The sequence below is a fragment of the Quercus robur genome, chromosome 4 (assembly GCF_932294415.1).
Source record: "Quercus robur chromosome 4, dhQueRobu3.1, whole genome shotgun sequence".
NCBI classification, from domain to species: domain Eukaryota; kingdom Viridiplantae; phylum Streptophyta; class Magnoliopsida; order Fagales; family Fagaceae; genus Quercus; species Quercus robur.
In genome coordinates, this window is record NC_065537.1 from 21,724,742 (window position 1) to 21,745,171 (window position 20,430).

The 20,430-nt window shown below is 38.4% G+C and overlaps 1 protein-coding gene across 4 annotated transcripts; it reads right to left on the reverse strand.

Annotated features, from left to right (window-relative positions):
- Nucleotides 1–4,544: 4,544 nt before the first annotated feature.
- On the reverse strand, nt 4,545–18,498 carry LOC126720863 (cationic amino acid transporter 8, vacuolar). Of its 4 annotated transcripts, none has more exons than XM_050423702.1 (2): nt 17,798–18,498; nt 4,545–6,064 (listed from the first exon to the last, which is right to left on the reverse strand). In XM_050423702.1, the coding sequence occupies exons 1-2, from the start codon at nt 18,236–18,238 to the stop codon at nt 4,751–4,753; spliced, it is 1,755 nt and encodes a 584-aa protein (XP_050279659.1). In that variant the 5' UTR covers nt 18,239–18,498; the 3' UTR covers nt 4,545–4,750. The 4 variants fall into 4 exon arrangements, with proteins under 4 accessions (XP_050279659.1, XP_050279657.1, XP_050279658.1 ...); XM_050423700.1 differs by having other exon boundaries at nt 4,545–6,397; nt 18,131–18,497; XM_050423701.1 differs by having other exon boundaries at nt 4,545–6,365; nt 18,099–18,497.
- Nucleotides 18,499–20,430: the final 1,932 nt, after the last annotated feature.

The window sequence follows — 20,430 nt, forward strand, 5'->3', positions numbered from 1 at the left end:
ACATGCAATCAGTATCTCTATTCCTCAGTTTACTACAGTATTTTGAGGAATATGTATTATAGTGACACCAAACCTCATTACCAATGTACTACATGTCCCTAAGGTAGCTTGTTCGGACTATCCTAGTCATCCTCATCTCCGTTCTATCTCTTAGGACGAGCTGGCCTCACACTTTTGTGAGCGGCCTATGTTGCAAGGTGATGCTCTTAACTTCACCACCCATAAATTTACAAAGGCTCTAAGGATCCTTAATATGGTGATGACCTTTGTACTCAATCCATAGTCTCACTATAACATCATCATTGCTACATGCTCGTTTTCTTTATTCTCTCTTGGAGGGTCTTTCTATAGACTTTCTATCTCACATAATAGTATCTATGATAGATATCTATCAAGACACTGCTACACGTGATAAACTAATCTTTTTTCTACTATCATACGCATTCTCTCACACATGCACATCCCTATTCCTTCTGCCTCACTCTTTCCTATCATGGGCGTTATCAATCAGGAATCTATGCGGAGGAGTGCTACACAGTTGACGACAAAGGCCAAGCGACCTCATCAGGAGGCTACTTTTCTGAGCTGCAGAGGATGCTGCTTATGCCTCTCTGCCCCTTTCTTTGTCTGTTCCATCTTCTACTTTTGGAGTAGAAGCATTTCTTTCTGCCATCTTGGATCAGCTTCTACATATGTGAGTTGATTTTGGTGGTCATCTTGACTATCTTTTTGATGAGATGTGTCAGATGAACACAAGGATTGGTCATATTGCTCACTGACAGTCTTGCCTCTATGGCTTCGCCCCTTCTCCCAATCATGATCCTTCTTAGGAGTCCTCTGATGGTGGAGATGACGATGGTGATGATGCTTCTGGCTCTAACTATGATGATGATGAGATGACCGTCTCTCAATGATTCACCCTTTGTCACTCATGATAAAAAAGAGGGAGTAGTTTTGGTTATGAGAGAGTAGTCTTAATGTTAGGGGGAGAGTGTTTTGAGATATGTAGTGGAGTTTTTGTTGTATAGTTCTCATTATATGTACCTTGGTCTTGCGATCTTTTACATACATTGTCCTTATCTTGATATATATGATGATGATGTATGTTTTTCACTTTTATCTCACATGTGTTGTTTCTTTTCTTTCTTTATACGCATATTTCTTATTTTAAATAGCTTGTCTATATTTCACACTTGATGCCTTGACAGATCTTATTTAAGTGTTTTAGCTAAGACAGGTTGCAAGTCTTTCATACCATGATCTCTCTTCTTGCAAAGTTTTTCAAGAGTTCATTGTGTTAGTTAGACTTATATAGTTTTCTGTTTTTGTGTAATAATTAGGTAGTTTGTTGTTTATACTTCTCTCATAATCATGCTTGTGGTTTTGTCACAAACTGTCAAAGACGGAGATTGTTAAGGTCATATTTTCCATGTAATTGGCTAATCTTTCAACTAAACACACTTTACTTGTAATTAGGTAGATCTAAGTTCGGTTCAATGTATCAAGAAGTATGTTGTTCAAACATATCAAGTGGTATCATTGAAGATATGAAGTTTGATTCAAGAAACAAATGAAGAAAAGTTGTTACATTAAAGCTCGCACAATCTGCTATCGAGGATTAATGGAGAAGCTCGACACAAGATCAATCTATTGAGAATTACAAATTTAAAATTCTCAGATCTGAATTTCAGCCGATGATGACTTGAATGATTTGGGTTTCTCTCTCTACAACCCTAGTCATATATAAGGTTTATTTTAAAATTCATCAAGTACAGAAATAGAGACTTAGAACTCATATACTCTATGTGAAGCTAATGTGTTTGTACGCCTTAGAGTTTTGTAACCAAGCACTTTCTGATCTTCATTGTCTATGAAGTGAAGAACTTTATAGTCAACAACAATCAGTCAAGTTGCTGGAGTTAGTTACGTACTGGGATTCGTGCAAAGGAGTCGCTAGAGGGTAACAATAACTAGTGGTAGACGATTGCCAGTGCTGACGACGGCTAACATGGCACTATTGACGCGATAGTAAGGTGCTACTTAGATATTGATGTCAGCAAGTAGGACTAACTTGGCACAACCAGGATGAACAAGTGGTAGAGAGCATGTGGTAGGTGCATAAGGATACATGCAGAGGTAGTATGTGGTGCATGGGTCAAGATGTCGGAGCTTCAAGCGGCACGTGGGCACTCTAATGGTGGCAAATCTTTCACAATTAAGCAGATCGAAGCATAATCATTTCAGAGGTTCTAATGGCAGTGACAGCGATTGCAGCAATATGACAGCTACAGTAAAGAGTAACATTGAGAAAGACAATATACTTGTAATACCGAAAGATCAAAGTAGTGACTCTAATACCATGTTAAATGTTAAGTCTTGTATAGTGCTAGCATATTTCGTGTCAAATTTGCTTGTAATAAATATTTAAATACCTTAAAATTTTCATTTTGTAGGTCTATTTGTGGCATTGAAGACAAGTGAGGATGAAACATTTGATGAGTTTTATGCCAAGTTGATTGACATTGTGAATTCCAAGTTCAACATAGGAGAGAGAGTTGATTGGCCAAAGGTTGTGAGAAAAGTTCTTCGTTCCTTACTGGAGAGTTTCTGTCCCAAAGTTGTAACTAGGGGGAATTCGTTCAAATTTCATTCCACCACAAGCTATGCATGACATGTTTCAGAGGTCCAATTTAGTAAAAAAATACAAATAAATAAATAAAAAATGACAAAAAAAAAAAAACCATGTTTTCGGAGGTCCAAAGGTCAGAGAGAATTGTCTGAACGTGAGAGGTCCAAAGTTATAGCTGTCGGAACAAATAAATTAGATTTTTGGTGGAACGATATTTGTACTTATTCCCCATAGAAAATGAATTATACAAACCCCATGTAATATTAGGCCCAATTATCATCGAAAGTCGAACCACACCATTTTTAACCAAATAATGAGACCTAGACAATAAATAGGTTAAAATCAATGTGCAACCACATTAAGGTACATTAAAATTCAAAGTACATCTTCACAATAACTTTGGAAATTGTTTCTGGAACTGGACGAGTCTTTCTTCTCTTGAGATATCTAGTGATGTTTGGCTCTAATGGCTTTGGTACCATGTTAGACAGGATAAAACATAGCTATGGTACCATGTGAAAATAGAAAGAAGAAAACAAGATAATATAGAGAGACAAAGTGGAAGCAAGAGAAATAATGAAACAAAATAGGAAATTTACTTGGTTTGACCTACTACGTCCAAGGCAGAAAGACAGTAATAACTATATCCTTACTATATCTTTAATAATTGTTAATAGACAATATCTCCAACTCAAGAGGGAAATTGAATGCCTTTCTGCAAAGGAGTTCAATAGCATTAATTTCAGGTAAAGGATGCATTTCATGAATATGAACAAATGAAAGTTCCTTGCAGGAAGTAGCTGACATCAGAATTATCCTACTGCCTTTGTGATCATGAGGAAAAGCATTAATTCTTTATAGATCCCCAAAGCATCTTCAGAATTTATCCTAATGCCTTTGAGGCTAGATCCTGTTGAAACCCCTTACATATTATTGCAATGAATTGAGAATAAAATATCTTAATACAATTATCGCAACTTGAATGTTACGCATGACATTTCAAGGAAGAGATACCAAAGTTCTTGTTTGCAATCTCTAATAACATAAAACAAGAAGGAGTGGCCCAAACCAAAGAGCCTGTACAGAATTTTCTCCAAAAAGAAACAAGAATTAATTAGGTACGTAGTACAGCTGATATTTAGAGAGGAGAGGACATCCATTAATAATGCTAAGTAAATCCTCATCATTCATGTCATGATCAATTTAATAATGCCTGCGTTTCTTCTGCTTCCATATTTGAAGCTGCGCTAGTAAGGATGAATTGCATAAAAACCATATCTGTATCTCAAAAATCATCTCTACAAATTATGCCCAAAGCTGCATCAGAACTTCAGGGACCACATTCACATAATCATCCCTACAAATAGTCAATCTTGATGGCTCCATAACCACAACTGGTCTTTGCAAAAGGGCAGCTCTCTATATATATTAACGTTGAATCAATGATATGAAATAATGATAAACTTGGTATTGAGAGATTATCATCTTCCACAACTAATGGCATGAGATTCTCCATACCCAAAAAACTACTAGTGGCACGTGATTAATGCCCGAGTATTGTTGCAAAAAGAGTATAAAGATTTAACCTTAAAGATCAATCACATACTTTTACTCAAAACCATAAAGTCAGCAGTCACTACTTCTTAAATAAGCTTTAAGAATGGGTCCATTCAACTGGGGGTATTAGGAAAGGTGGCTTGGATACAGTTCTACCTTTACAGCATTTTTTGCAAGAAATCCCTACTTCTAACAATAAATTATATCATGCATCAAATATATGCATCTGTCCTGTCATAGAGCATAAGCTTCAAAGCCTTGTGAAACTCACAAACTGTGAGAGGGACGATGCGTATATCCAATACATGAACTTTTAACCATTGCACTAGGCAATGGTCCTTTCCTATAGGAATACAAATTAAAAATTAAAAATAATTGATTTCATTTCAAGGAAATATTCCTTTCATCACCATAAATTCAGAACATTTTCCTGTTGTAACATACACAGAATATTTTCAAGCAAATATCTGAGCATTATCAATTACTACATCAGGAATGAGGCAAACACCAACAAATTGCTCTACATGATCCCTACTATCACAGTCACAACCCTCCATTGACAATTTACTTTCCCTCCTGATCATTTGAATCCTGTTCACTCTGATGAGCCAAATCATAGGTAGCATGGACACCAACTAACAAATAGTAGATGAACATTACTGCACTGCAAATGAAGAACCTGTAGAATGCTACAGTACCAAGTGACCCAATGAGAAAAATGTTCATCCCAATGGATAATGAAGGCAACCATGGAACAAGTGGAACCCCCCAAACCTTTGGAACTCGGTGCTTTGAAAGCAAGGCCATAGCCAGAGTCCCCAAAAACCAAACTAAAGCAGCCACTGCATACCCAATCCACCCTCCACTATTCAAATTCCAAACTATCGTTCCTCCAACACATGAAGCAACAACAACAAATAAGCACCCAAGAAATTTAAACAAATCATTCTTTGGTGTCACATCCTTAACATAATATCTCCTCACAAGCAATGCAACAGCAATGAGCATAAAAATCAAGAGCGTACTGAATGAGAAAACACTCGACAACACATCCAAACTTGAGAAAAACGCTACAATTGCACTAGATATCGTAACCAATAGAGTAGCATTAATAGGAGTTCCAGTCTTCGGATGCACCAGAGCGAACCAAGGCGGAATCATATGCGCCCTGGAAATCTGAGTCGTGTATCGAGCTTGCCCAAGAGATCCAACCAACAAGCTAGTAGTCATCCCCTTCAATGCACATATACCCACCAAATACTTAGCCCAATTCATCCCAATTTTACTAAAAGCAACCGAATAGGGCGCGTTCACATCAATGTCAGTGTATTTCTGCATCATGGTCAATACCAAAGACATCAAGCAATAAACCACAGTGATGATAGCCATTGAACCAACCAACCCCACAGGTATATCCCTCGACGGCTTCTTAGTCTCTTCGGCCATAGTGGCCACCATATCAAAACCAGTATAAGACCAGTACACAACTGCAGCAGCCTCAAAAACACCCTTTGCTCCCCTTGGAAAAAATGGGTCCAAATTTGAAGTCTTGCCACGAATAAACCCAACCACTATGATAAACACAATAATAAAAGAACTAATTATAGAACTAATCCAATTCAACACAGATGTCATCTTAGTCCCACTCATAGCTATCCCATTAGCAACTAAAAGCACCAAAACAGCAACTGGGTCTAAAAGATTAAAACCTTCAGCTAAAAAACTTACCTTAAACCGCAAGAAATCCGCGTTATTCGTGATCAAACTCGCCAAATACGACGACCAAGACCGGCCAAGCCCAGCGGCGCCCACCACCGCCTCGAGGAGGATATTGGAGGCGGCGATGAATGCAATGAAGTCACCCAACTCGACACGGAGGTACGAGAAGGAGCCGCCGGCGACGGGAATTTCAACTGCGAATTCAGTGTAGCAGAAGCTAGATAGCAACGCCGAGAGGCCGGCGACGGCGTAAGCGATGACGATGGAGGGTCCGACTTTGTGGGCTTCGAGACCTGTGATCGTGAAGATCCCTGAACCGACTACGGAGCCGAAACTGAGCCAGAGAAGGTCCCACCATGTGAGGCACTTGCGCATGCTGTTTTCGCTGGCTTTTTGAAGCTCGACGAGCTCGAATGTGTCGGTCGAGCGGTCGAGGAGACGGTCTTTGAGACGTGGGCAGGTTTGGGAGAGCGAGGCTCTGTAGGATGTAAGGTTTGAGAAGGAGGGTTCTGGGAAGAAGTCTTGCTTGCTCCATCGTCGCCAGTAGCTTCGAGTTCGATTTGGTTCTTGTTCTTGGATTGTTTGTATAGGCATGGTGGTTGAGATGGGAAATGGGATTTGTGAGATTTGAGAGATGGAGACAGTAGAGAGAAGATGAATCTTAGGTTGGTAATAAGGATTTGATGATGACTTTGAAATGGGATTCGGGTCAGATTATGGGGAAGATGCATTTTGAGTTGAATGGGAGTGTGTTATTTTGGCTGTGTACGATACAGATCAAGATCTTTTACTATAGTCTTCTTTTTTTTTTTTTTTTTTTTTCATCATTTACTATAGTCTTCTTGAAGTAAACTAGATTTGATGGCCAAATTTGCCGGCAAAATTTTAGGAAATTTTAGGAGAAACTTTTCTAACAAAGTTATTTAGTTAATATTTTTGTAACTTGAGTTTGAATTTTTTTTTTTTAACTAAAATTGTGCAATTTTGCAAATTTGGCCAGATTTTGACACATTCATTTATTATTATTATTAATTTTATATTAAAAAAAAAATACATTTTTAGATCCTATATTTTAGGATATGAACAGATCATAGGTTGAGGAAGACGTGGCAGAGAGCAAAGATATGGACTTGAGGTCGAATTATGAGGAAGGTGCATTTGAGTTGGAGTTTCCCGGTTTGAACGGGAGTGAATTTAGCTTTGTGAGATACGGTCATTTCCTAATATATCATTTTAAGAAAATTTTAAAACCTTTTATAGGAAAAATATAAAAAAAAGTACCAAAAAAGTCAATTACTTCACCGTCTACATGACGCCCCCAAAAATTGGGTTTTTTTGGTTTTCGGCATTGCACATTGGGTTCTTATCGATGTAACTTTTTGTGTGTTTGTGTTTCTAGGACAAGGTGTGTATTTGTGAGTAGTCACCAACCATAGGTTTTGTTTTAGGTGTGATTGGTCACTTATGGGTCTAAATCATTTTAAATTACCAAATTAACTAAACCAATTTTAAGGTTTATTAATTAAGGTAAACCAAATGTCTCGAACCAAAGATCTTAGACTTGGAAGTTCAGTTATGTGTGAGAAAGGTGTTAGACACCCCCATAACACCTATCTAAAAGATAGAACCTGATTTTAATTTATTTCAAACATTATCTTTTTATTAGAGAAATTAGATACTTGGCATTTTGGTTTATTGAAAAAAAAGTTTTGCACAACCTATATATATATATATATATATATAGACACACACACACACATACATGTTAGTATTTATTTACTTATAATATACCATGTGAGTATTTAAGTCAAAAAATATTTACGATCAAAGCATGTGAGATATATACATAAATAGCATCTGAGGGATATTTATCACGTAGTTAAGCGTAATAGATACAATAGCATGTGAATATTAACTACTAGTCGCTAACCCGTGCGATGCACGGGAAAACTATTAGAAAATAATAAAACATGCATATATTAAAAGACAATTTAAATTCATGTGTGCTTGCAAGGGATACATACCTAAATAGTTCTTGCGGTAGAAATAAAAGCCACATAGTAGTAATATATAAATCTCTTAAAACCTAAACCTAAACCTAAACCTAAACCTAAACATAAGGACTAAATATATAAACAAACTAACCTTACAAAAGCTGAACTTTATAAGCTAAAATCTATACCATGAGTTGTAGATCTTGAATGCTATACCGTGCGTTTAGAGCTTCCTACATCTGGAGAGAGAGAGAGTTTGCAGAAACCAAAGAAAATCTCTCTATAGCTTAAGAAACACAATATACTAAAATCAAAGAGATAAAATTTTCAGAAGACAAAATATTATAGATAATTTAAAAGAATTTTTGTTTAATTCTTGAACACCGCAACTCCATAAAATTCATACTGATAATAATATTTTCTGATAGCGTAGTTAGAATTTTGGTTTAATTCTTGAACACTGAATTGGAAATTGATTATATGAGTATTCAATGGTGAACAAAGTACTATGTATTAATTAATATATAAACAAAACTAACCTTACAAAAGCTGAACTTTATAAGCTAAAATCTATACCGTGCATTGTAGATCTTGAATGCTTTAGGACTTCCTACGTCTGGAGAGAGAGAGTTTGCAGAAACCGTGGCTTTATATTTCTTAACTTGAGAGAGGGGTAAGGTTGCTAGGGTTTTGTAGAACTTGAATGCTTTAGGGCTTCCTACGTCTGGAGAAAGAGAGAGTTTGCAGAAACCGTGGTTTTATATTTCTTAACTTGAGAGAGGGGTAAGGTTGCTAGGGTTTTGAGGAGTTATAATTTTTATTTATTTTTTATTTTTTATTTTTTAAATATTGTGCTGACGTGGAAAATTGTGGTGCCAGCAAAGGCTTCGGTTTTATATATATATATAGATTATACACAAATAAATTACAACGAGAAAATAAAAAGAGAGAGTTAGAAGAGTAGCTCATTGTTATCATCCATCATATTTTCTCATATTTTACCATGCAAAAAAGATGACAATGGAAGTGTGTTAGTGCCAAAGAAAAGAAAGGGACCATGTAAGCTTGATTGGTGTCTATGGGTTCAATGGAATTTAACCATAGGCACAAATCCCTAAAGATGCAATCCTAAGGGAAGCTTTAAAAAAACAATGCATGGGCAAATTTGAAAACGTCAAATTTATTTTATTTTTGAAAGGAAAGTCTTGGAGGAAAACATTTTAATAACACATTTTTTATGAAGAAAATTTTTATTGTTTTGTAAAGAGGAAGTTTTTTTTTGGGGGGGGGGGGGGGGGGAGGCTACTTTCATCATTTTTTTTTGAAAGAAAAGATTTCGTTTGAACAAGAAAAATTTGAAATAGGAAACAAACCTCTTTTTTTGAAAAAGGATTTAGGAAAGAGTTTATTTTTTTTTAGAAAGAAAGATGCCATATTTTTAGAGGAGCCCGAAAATATTTGAAGCTTTCTAAAAAAACATTTTGTAAAAATATTAGTTTTAAGAAGGCAAAAGAAAAATAGTTTTTTTTTTTTTTTTTTGAAGATAATAAAGAAAAGTAGGTTTTAAGAAAAAGATTCATGGGTTTATTTTTAGGGGAAAATAGTTTAGCTTTAAAAAATCTTGTGATTTTATTTGAAAAAAATGGTTTGAAGAAAAGAGCTTTGTAGGCACACGATTTGCGTTAAACCGCAGTTGAGTTGGGTTCGCACGTAAATGGGCCCATACAATATCATTTGTAGAGAGTGGGATCGAAAGGCTAAGCCATGTTTACCCGGCTGTGTTTTTGTTAAGATATTTATGCATGGTTCCAGTATATTTGCCTCTGAAGCCCTTTTTCCTTTCAGTGGGACTGGAGGAGCCCCCCTTTTAGGTTACATATTTTTTCTTTTATACTCACATGCGTTCAATTTCCTTCGTCCACGTGTAGGGTCGACCCCTTCTGAGACTGATACTTGTCCCATCAGTCTCAGACCTAAGTCATTGAGAGTTGTTGATAAAGTTAATGGATAAGGCTCTGTTAGGCGCAGAGATATGCATGGGGAAGGTGGCAAAGGAAGCCTCTCTTAGATATTTTAGATTTCCCCTTCGAGCACGCCCCTTTACCTTTCTGCCCTTTTTCTTGGGTCAGCCGAGGACTGCACTGTCCTCGGCTGCTTCTCCGGGCCAATTGGGCCACACTATTCTTGAACTCTGGCCATGACCTTTTTAGGCTTGGGCCTTTGGACCCTTCATCAGCAAACGGGCCTGGCCCGCCGATTACTGGACCCCACAATAGCCCCTCAAAACCCTGCTGTCCGGCCTCTTGGTTGGAGAGGGGGGTTTTGGTAACTCCGAGCCTTCATTACTGCTCATTTAGTTCGGCCCTTAATCAACGTTGGCGACTCTTCACCTCCCCGAGGAACGCGCCGGTTTACAAGATGTTTCCCTCAGTTTACGCGTGATGCGCTTATACCGTTTGGTTATCCGTAGCACGCCTTTAATTTCTTCCTTTTACGAGACCTCCCAAATCTTACGGTTACTGATAACGTGGGGGAATGAAATGAATGCGCATTTATTCGCAGATTTCCTTGAGGATCAGAACGTGTTACGTGCCCCTGTCTTACTCCCTTATATAAAGAGAGAAAACCAGAGGTGATTCTTTCATATCTGAATCCCTTAGGCCCTTCTTATAGTTCACTTCTTCCGTCTGGTTACTCCTAATCCAATAATACATCCACCATAGTAGTCGGCCATGAATGAATCCTTCCTTTTCCAGAAACGCCATGCCCTAACAAAACTTGAGATGGCTCGGTCAGGGCAAGGATGGCGGAGACTCAAGATTTGTCTCCCCATTCTTTTAGCTAAAATCCGAAGCAGGGACTCGTCACACCTTACTTCCGGTGTGACTGGGTCGAAAACTTCCCTTGTTATCTCCATCCGCTCTCTCATGAGCATACCTAATATGGCTCCCCTTCTCCCTCTTTTGCTCCTTTTACTTTCTTTTCATTGCTTCCCTCTTCTTCTCCTCCTTCCTACTCATGTCCTCCATCTTCTTTTTCCCTTGCTTTCTTCAGTGACAAGAGCTTGCTGAAGTGCTTCCATGTGTTCCAATTCTTCTTCCTTCTCCTTCTTCTTTGTAAAAGGTTCTTATTCTGATATGAGTAGTACTGAGGCAAAGATTTCAGAGAGATTTTGAAGGCGATTTCAGAAGACACCTGGCGGTTTACTTATCTGTATTACGGATGATATTACTGCTTCGGCAGTTCATTTTTGTATAGGCTTGTGTAAGCCCTTCCTTGTACGTTGTAATAATAATTTTTTATATCAATAAAAGTTACTGTTATTCTTATTTCGCATGTTCTGTTTATACGTTTTTAATAAATTTGCAAATTCTGTTCGGCACAGTAGTATAGCATTTGAACCAATGACAACTAAGGCCAACATACTTGTTAATAAAAAGACGCCATAATAACTTTAACAAAATTATTATTCGACATAACAATCCGACCAGTGAGGAACGAGACTTACCTTAATATTAGTCGCGATGGGGACTGAGCGCTTGATAAGGTGTAAGAAGTGATTATCCGAGGACATGTCACCCTTTCAATGAGCAATCTCCTTAGGCTAACGATCATCGGTTCGTTACGCCATATTCTTAACACACTGGCCTTAACCTTTCCTAGTATTTAAGCCGAGAAACTTCTCCATCCGAGTAGTTGATTTATCGATAGGCCTGAGTCCGAGGACTTCGCACAGCCAGGGTTTTGTTTGGGAGTTATACTTTTTCTTTAAGGAGCTCGGTTTCCCCATAGGCTTGAGTCCGAGGACTATGCAAGTCCTAGGTTCTGTCCAAGACTTATAAGATATCTTTTTCGTACTTGGTTTTCCCGTAGGCTTGAGTCCGAGGACCATGCAAGTCCTAGGTTCTGTCCAAAACTCTGAGTTCAGATTCTCCCTTTCATAAGGCATCTCCCAAGGCGCCGAGCAGGGGTTGTCCTCGGCCAAGGCCACTGCTCGGCGGGGGCCACAATACCTGGGCCCTCAAGCAAAGCGGGCCCGGGGCCACGAATCCACTTAGCCCATAAATTAAAAGATATTTCTGCAACTTCTGGCCACGTGGTGCTCTCTGATGGCACAGTGACCGAGGTGCGCCTTTACGAGGCTCTTTAATCTTGTGGTTGCAGTTGATGTTGGAAGTTGAGCCAGAACTGTTTTGTCTGTAGCGTTCCTTAGGACGCCGCATGAGTTGACTGCTATCACCTTGTCTTTTCAAATAAATGGGAGGGAGAGAAAGTTGCTTTATATACGCACAAATCCTTCAGATTTTCTCCCACATCACAGCTTCCATATCCGGAGCTCTCCTCCCTTAACATAACATGTTTAAGGCAAAGGTTGGGAAGACAGAACTTTCTCCGCCGCAGATGCACCCCGCCTTCATGAGACTCAGAATATTACGGTATGTGCACAGGAAACTTAAGTTCAGGAGAATACTTCATTTCGACCGAGGGGGAAAGGAATCTTCCCCTCTTTTAGTCAAAATCCGAAGCAGATTCTGTCCATGCCAGAATTTTGGTGTGGCAGAAGAAAGATTTTCCTCCATCAGCGCCTCTGCTTTGCGGCAGGCGTATATTTAGAGAAAGCCCCTCAACCTCCCACTCCCTGCACCTTTCTTTCAACGGTGTCAGGCTCAAGTTGGGTCTCTTTGGCTGTTTGAGTTGTGGGCATGTGAAAGCATTGAGGAAGAACAAGGTCTGGGGGCTGTAGCCAACCTCTCCTCCGACCTACTCCCTCAGTTTCATTTTATTCTCTTGTATCTTCCTTTCTTTTCGGTTATGTAATGATCTTTGGCACAAACTGACTCTAGCTTTTCGTTGTACACTGTACTATCTCATTGCTTTAGTAAAAAAAAATGGCGATTTCTTTACTTGTTCTGAATGCTGTTCCTTTGATAAAACTACTTTGTGAGTTGGTGTGCTCCATGTGTGTATTTCTCCTCGGCAGTATTTAGAGCAAGAACTCTTGAAACATGATCCAACGAATTCTAATCTATCAACACTATCAGGCAGGATAATAATAACTCATAGTAAGTTAAACTTAGGAAACTAACCGAGATAACAATTGAACGTTCCATAGTAAGCATGAGAATATTGTATGAGAACGACAAATTCGAAATAATTCATCCGAGGGAGTGACCGAGCACTGCATGACTTCAGTTATGCTTTTGGAAACATGTTACTCCATTCTATTCTGGTCCCTCTAGTGTTGAGGATCCGAGGGCAAACTAGAGAATCCAGGTAACACAGCTTTTCCTTTTAAGTAATTGGTTTCCCCAGAGGCTTGGGTCCGAGAACCATGCAAGGTCTTGGTTCTGTCCAAAACTTGTACGCTTCTTTTTAAGTAATTGGTTTCCCCAGAGGCTTGGGTCCGAGGACCATGCAAGGCCTTGGTTCTGTCCAAAACTTGTACGCTTCTTTTTAAGTAGTTGGTTTCCCCAGAGGCTTGGGTCCGAGGACCATGCAAGGCCTTGGTTCTGTCCAAAACTTGTACGCTTCTTTTTAAGTAGTTGGTTTCCCCAGAGGCTTGGGTCCGAGGACCATGCAAGGCCTTGGTTCTGTCCAAAACTTGTACGCTTCTTTTTAAGTAGTTGGTTTCCCCAGAGGCTTGGGTCCGAGGACCATGCAAGGCCTTGGTTCTGTCCAAAACTTGTATGCTTCTTTTTAAGTAGTTGGTTTCCCCAGAGGCTTGGGTCCGAGGACCATGCAAGGCCTTGATTCTGTCCAAAACTTGTATGCTTCTTTTTAAGTAGTTGGTTTCCCCAGAGGCTTGGGTCCGAGGACCATGCAAGGCCTTGGTTCTGTCCAAAACTTGTACGCTTCTTTTTAAGTAGTTGGTTTCCCCAGAGGCTTGGGTCCGAGGACCATGCAAGGCCTTGGTTCTGTCCAAAACTTGTATGCTTCTTTTTAAGTAGTTGGTTTCCTCAGAGGCTTGGGTCCGAGGACCATGCAAGGCCTTGGTTCTGTCCAAAACTTGTATGCTTCTTTTTAAGTAGTTGGTTTCCCCAGAGGCTTGGGTCCGAGGACCATGCAAGGCCTTGGTTCTGTCCAAAACTTGTATGCTTCTTTTTAAGTAGTTGGTTTCCCCAGAGGCTTGGGTCCGAGGACCATGCAAGGCCTTGGTTCTGTCCAAAACTTGTATTCTTCCTTACTTGCTTATTATTCCGAAGGTTTTGCTCCTCGAATAAGGTGGAGGAAGTCGGCCTGATGTTTGAAGCCCCTAGGCTTGCCCATGTCGTTGACACCGTGGAACGTAGCCCCTAGTGGGAACCTATGTTGGAATAGCAACAATGTGTCGCCGGTGATACAGGCATCCTCATAGTCCCTTGTTCGATAGAAGCTCAACCTCGCCACCGCTCGAGCTAACACGCAAGCCTTCCCACAGACGACGCCAATTGTAGGCACACGATTTGCGTTAAACCGCAGTTGAGTTGGGTTCGCACGTAAATGGGCCCATATAATATCATTTGTAGAGAGTGGGATCGAAAGGCTAAGCCATGTTTACCCGGCTGTGTTTTTGTTAAGATATTTATGCATGGTTCCAGTATATTTGCCTCTGAAGCCCTTTTTCCTTTCAGTGGGACTGGAGGAGCCCCCCTTTTAGGTTACATATTTTTTCTTTTATACTCGCATGCGTTCAATTTCCTTCGTCCACGTGTAGGGTCGACCCCTTCTGAGACTGATACTTGTCCCATCAGTCTCAGACCTAAGTCATTGAGAGTTGTTGATAAAGTTAATGGATAAGGCTCTGTTAGGCGCAGAGATATGCATGGGGAAGGTGGCAAAGGAAGCCTCTCTTAGATATTTTAGATTTCCCCTTCGAGCACGCCCCTTTACCTTTCTGCCCTTTTTCTTGGGTCAGCCGAGGACTGCACTGTCCTCGGCTGCTTCTCCGGGCCAATTGGGCCACACTATTCTTGAACTCTGGCCATGACCTTTTTAGGCTTGGGCCTTTGGACCCTTCATCAGCAAACGGGCCTGGCCCGCCGATTACTGGACCCCACAAGCTTTATTTAGGAAAATATTATTTTTGTAAAAAGTGGATAATTTCTTTTTAAAAATTGGGTAAAGGTTTTTGAAAAATTTCATGGGTTTTCCTTTTGAAAAGATTTGAACTAAAAATCCCATGATTTTGTTAAAGAAAGAGACTTACGTTGAAAAAAAAAATTGGGTAAAGAAAGATTATTTTAAAGAAAAGAAAAAGGCTTTTAAAAGAAAAAGTTCATGGTTTTATTTTCAAAAAGAAAAAGGTTTGAGTTCCAAAAATCCCATGATTTTTAAGAAAAGAGATATTCCTTTCAGAAATTTTGGCCATTCAAAAGATTTCTTTTATCAATTTTTTTTAAAATTCCAACGTGGTAAAAGAAATTTTTTTTTTAAAATAATTTTTTTTTTGAAAAATACTTTATTTCTAGATTTAAGAAAACAAAAAGTAAAGAAAACATTTTTTTTTTAAAAAAAAACGTTTTAATGGGAGAAAAAAGATGTTTTTTTTTTTAAACATTTTTATAAAAAATGCTTAAGGGGAGAATTTTAAAGAAAAGGTTTTACTTTAGAAAAAACCTTTTGGAAAAAAGAATAAAATATTTTTAAAAAGAAAAAACCATTTCCTTAGAAAAGCATAATAAAAGAATTTGTTTTACCCAAGCTATTGATTTATGGCAACATTATCAATAAGAAAAGGAAAAGAACAACAACAATAATATATAAGTGCTATGAATTTAAAGACAGGTGAATAAGTGCAAGAATGTAAAGAATGGTAAATAAAATTACTAGAAAAGTAAATAACAAGGAAAAGTAAAGTGTTGAAATTTAAATGACAATGAAGGTAAAGAACTTGAATTTAAATGACAATAAAGTAAAGATTCATTAAAAAAAGGTTTTTTTTTAGAGTTCCCTCTTAAATAAATTTTAATCTCTTTCAAGCCTTATGGGTCTTTCATCAAAAAGAGATGAGAGTTCTAAGCCATCAACCATCCTTAAGATGACATAACTATATTGTGCTTTACTTAAGGTTTAAAGCCCATTTAAAAGGATAGGTAGAAATTCTTTTTCTTAGGTGTGTAGTTAGTAATATATGTGTGTGTGTGTGTGTGTGTGTATAGAGAGAGAGAGAGAGAACAAGATAAATAAAAAGTGCAAAAAAATAAAAGGGTGTGGGGGATTAGCAAAAATTAAATGGAATGACAATAAAGTGAAGGGGATGAGGAATAGCAAAAATTAAAAGGGATGACATTAAAGTAAAGGGGATGGAGGAATAGTATTAAAATAAATGGGTAACAAAATATGAGCAAGAACATAAAAAGTTCCCAGATGCCTAGAAGAAATGAGATTTCTTCCCCCTAAGGGTACTTCCCATATTGGGTTTAGGTGATGGTTCAATACCCATCTAGGAACATAATCACAATATCACAACCAACAACAAATAATAGAGACATAAAGGAAAGAGAGATAGATACATAATCACAACAATAAAATGCTTGAAATTTAAAGCAACAAAATAAAGAGACAAGATAAATAAATGGAACTTCACATATATAAATGGATGATGTTTACATAAGAAAGAGTAGAGAGAAATGGGATGGGTATAGTTATTAAGAAAACTATCCCATCCCTACACCTTACCCACAAAGATTACAAATTAAATGAGAGAATGCTAAAAATTTTTGTGTGGGATTCCTAAAGAGAGAAGAGAGAAAAATTTTTTAGAATTTTCTAGGGTTATTTATTTTAGATTTTTCTAGTATTTTTCTCTCCCAAAAAGCTCTCTTTTTTTTTTCTTTTTTCTTTTTTTTCCTTTTTTTTTACAAAAAATTGGGGGGGGGGGGGGGGGGTTATTTATAGAGATGCCAAAAAGATTGGAGGCTATGTGATGGTGTTCCATTTCATCTTTTTCCCAGTTTCTACTCCGATCTTCTTGTGATTGTTTGGAGGCCTTTCTGAGCTCCGTTTTCTTCAAACTTTATATCCCTGGAAGCTCTGGATGTCTAGTTTCCATAGGTTTTGACTTTGTGTTTGATGGTGGGCTAAATAAAGTTCAATTCGTCCATGGTAGTTGTCCATGACCAAAACTACGTCTAGAACAATTCACAAGAAAAGGAGCCCATCAAAAAGTGTCACAGATATGAATAGGATCTGTCTACAAACATCATGATCGTCCAAAGCAACCTAGTTTTCCATGTCACATAGGGGCATAGACCACCAAATAACACTTAGTGAATTTCGAAGGATTTTTCTACAAACATTAAACAATCAAACCACGATCTATCATTCCAACACGTGGAGAGGATTCCTCGAAATTCGCTTCATTTTCTCCATTAACTATACACATCTCCCATGATGATAGTGGATCTGAACAAGTAGACCCACTAAAAACTCTCTATAAAAAGGATTTGAGTCCACCAGCCCAAGGTATATTTTACTATTCACTGATTCACCATCCTTGTGTTCTACAGAAAAAAACTAACTTAGCTATCAGAGAAAAAACTATTCATTGAATCACCATCCTTGGCCGATTCACCCCGGTCACCCTTGATAGTCTTTCTTTCTCTTCACGTCATCAAACCGTTAACATAGCCTAAAGCATTTAGCCTACTAATTATAGAACTAATCCAATTCAACACAGATGTCATCTTAGTCCCACTCATAGCTATCCCATTAGCAACTAAAAGCACCAAAACAGCAACTGGGTCTAAAAGATTAAAACCTTCAGCTAAAAAACTTACCTTAAACCGCAAGAAATCCGCGTTATTCATGATCAAACTCGCCAAATACGACGACCAAGCCCGGCCAAGCCCACCACCGCCTCGAGGAGGATATTCGAGGCGGCGATGAATGCAATGAAGTCACCCAATTCGACACGGAGGTACGAGAAGGAGCCGCCGGCGACGGGGATTTCAACTGCGAATTCAGTGTAGCAGAAGCTAGATAGCAACGCCGAGAGGCCGGCGACGGCGTAAGCGATGACGATGGAGGGTCTGACGTCGTGGGCTTCAAGACCTGTGATCGTGAAGATCCCTGAACCGACTACAGAGCCGAAACTGAGCCAGAGAAGGTCCCACCATGTGAGGCACTTGCGCATGCTGTTTTCGCTAGCTTTTTGAAGCTCGACGAGCTCGAATGTGTCGGTCGAGCGGTCGAGGAGACGGTCTTTGAGACGTGGGCAGGTTTGGGAAAGTGAGGCTTTGTAGGATGTAAGGTTTGAGAAGGAGGGTTCTGGGAAGAAGTCTTGCTTGCTCCATCGCCAGTAGCTTCGAGTTCGATTTGGTTCTTGTTCTTCTTGTTCTTGGATTGTTTGTATAGGCATGGTGGTTGAGATGGGAAATGGGATTTGTGAGATTTGAGAGATGGAGACAGTAGAGAGAAGATGAATGTTAGGTTGGTAATAAGGATTTGATGAGGACTTGGAAATGGGATTCGGGTCAGATTATGGGGAAGATGCATTTTGAGTTGAATGGGAGTGTATTATTTTGGCTGTGTACGATACAGATCAAGATCTTTTACTATAGTCCTCTTGAAGTAAACTAGATTTGACAGCCAGATTTGCCAGCAAAATTTTAGGAAAATTTAGGAGAAACTGTTCTAACAAAGTTATTTAGTTAATATTTTTGGAACTTGGGTTTGAATGTGTTTTTTTTTTTTTTTTTTTTACTAAAATTGTGCAATTTTGCAAATTTGGCCAGATTTTGACACATTCATTTATTATTATTATTATTATTAATTTTATATTTTTTAAAAATTACAGTACATTTTTAGATCCTATATTTTAGGATTTGAACAGATCATAGGTTGAGGAAGAAGCAGCGGGGAGCAAAGAAATGGACTTGAGGCCGAATTATGAGGAAGGTGCATTTGAGTTGGAGTTTCCCGGTTTGAATGGGAGTGAATTTAGCTTTGTGAAATACCGATAAAAATTATATTAAACGACGCAATAGGGCATTTGGTAATATGTTGTTTTAGGAAAATTTTAATATCTTTTTCTATTGGTAATATAAAAATGTATCAAAAACCCAAAAATCAGGTTTTTTTTTTTTTTTTTTTTTTTTTTTTTTTTTTTTTTTTTTTGTGTTTGGCATCATGTATTAAGTCCTTAGCAACGTGACTATTTGTGTGCTTGTGTTTTTAGGGTGGGGTGTGTGTTTGTGAGTCCTTGTTTTTTTACTTTTATTTTAGGTGTTGCCACTTATCGTTAGTTTTTTATTAGGTGTGATTGGTCAATTATAAGTCTAATTCATTTTAACTTATCTAATTAACTAAACCAATTTTAAAGGTTTATTAATTAAGGAAAACCAAAGGTCTTGAATCAAAGATTTTGGATTCAAAAGTTCAGTTACGTGTGGGGAATGTGATAAGTACCCCACAACATCTATCTAAAAGATAATACCTCATTTTAATTTATTTCAAATGTTATCTTTTCAGTGAAGAAATTAGATACTTGGCATTTTGGTTTTTTGAAAACAAAAAGTTTGTGCAACCAATATTATATGTGTGCGTGTGTGTGTTTGTATTTATTTACTTATAATATACCATGTGAGGGACACAACTTTTGTGCTTCAATTTTTGTTACAACTCTAATAAGGGTTAGGGTTTTCTTTCTAGGTTTTCTATGGAAACCCTAGAGGTGAAAAAAGGGGCAAGAATAGCAATAGGGCTACCATTAGGCAAACTTTCTCTCCGTGCAAATGGTAGAAACAGTTTTCAAAAGAGAACATGGAGGAGATTACAGATAGGTGTGCAAAGTTAAAGCTATCGTTGAAAGAAGATGTTGAAGTAGCAATCCAAGCTCTAATGCCAGAGGAGGGTCTTGTCCTTATTGGTAAATTTTGTACTAAGTGAAAAATCAACTTGGAGTCAATGGCCAGAGTTTTGAGATCGGTTTGGAAAGCGGAACATAATTTCGAGGTCAGTGATCTGGGGGAAAATAAGGTAATGTTTCTTTTTCAATCGAAGGATGATATGGATAGGGTTTTATTGCTTAGCCCGTGGTCTTTTGACAAATATTTGTTGATCCTTCATAAGATGGTGTGTGGTGAGGCGATTAAGGATATAACGTTCAATAGATCACCATTTTGGATTCAAATACACGGGCTGCCCACAATATGTCAGACTAAAGAAGTCGGAATGAGTATCGGAACAACCTTAGGGGAGGTGGTGAAGGTGGATGCTAACGAGGAAGGATTTTGTTTGGGGAATTGTCTGCGCATAAGGGTTATTCTGGATGTTTCTATGCCATTATGTTGTGGTAGGAAGGTGCGATTAGGGGAATATGGTTTAAAATGGGTGGATACGAGAGGCTTCCTATATTTTGCTATCTGTGTAGGAAGATTGACCATGATGAAAGGGATTGCTTGTAGTAGATACGAAGCAGTGATACTCTAAAGCCAAACGAGAAGCAATTCGGTCCATGGCTACATGCGCTGCAGGAAAAAAACTAGAAACCTCAGCTCGTTATGGCAGGAAAACAAGGTGAAAACAGGCCCAGGGATGCCGGAAAGGAGG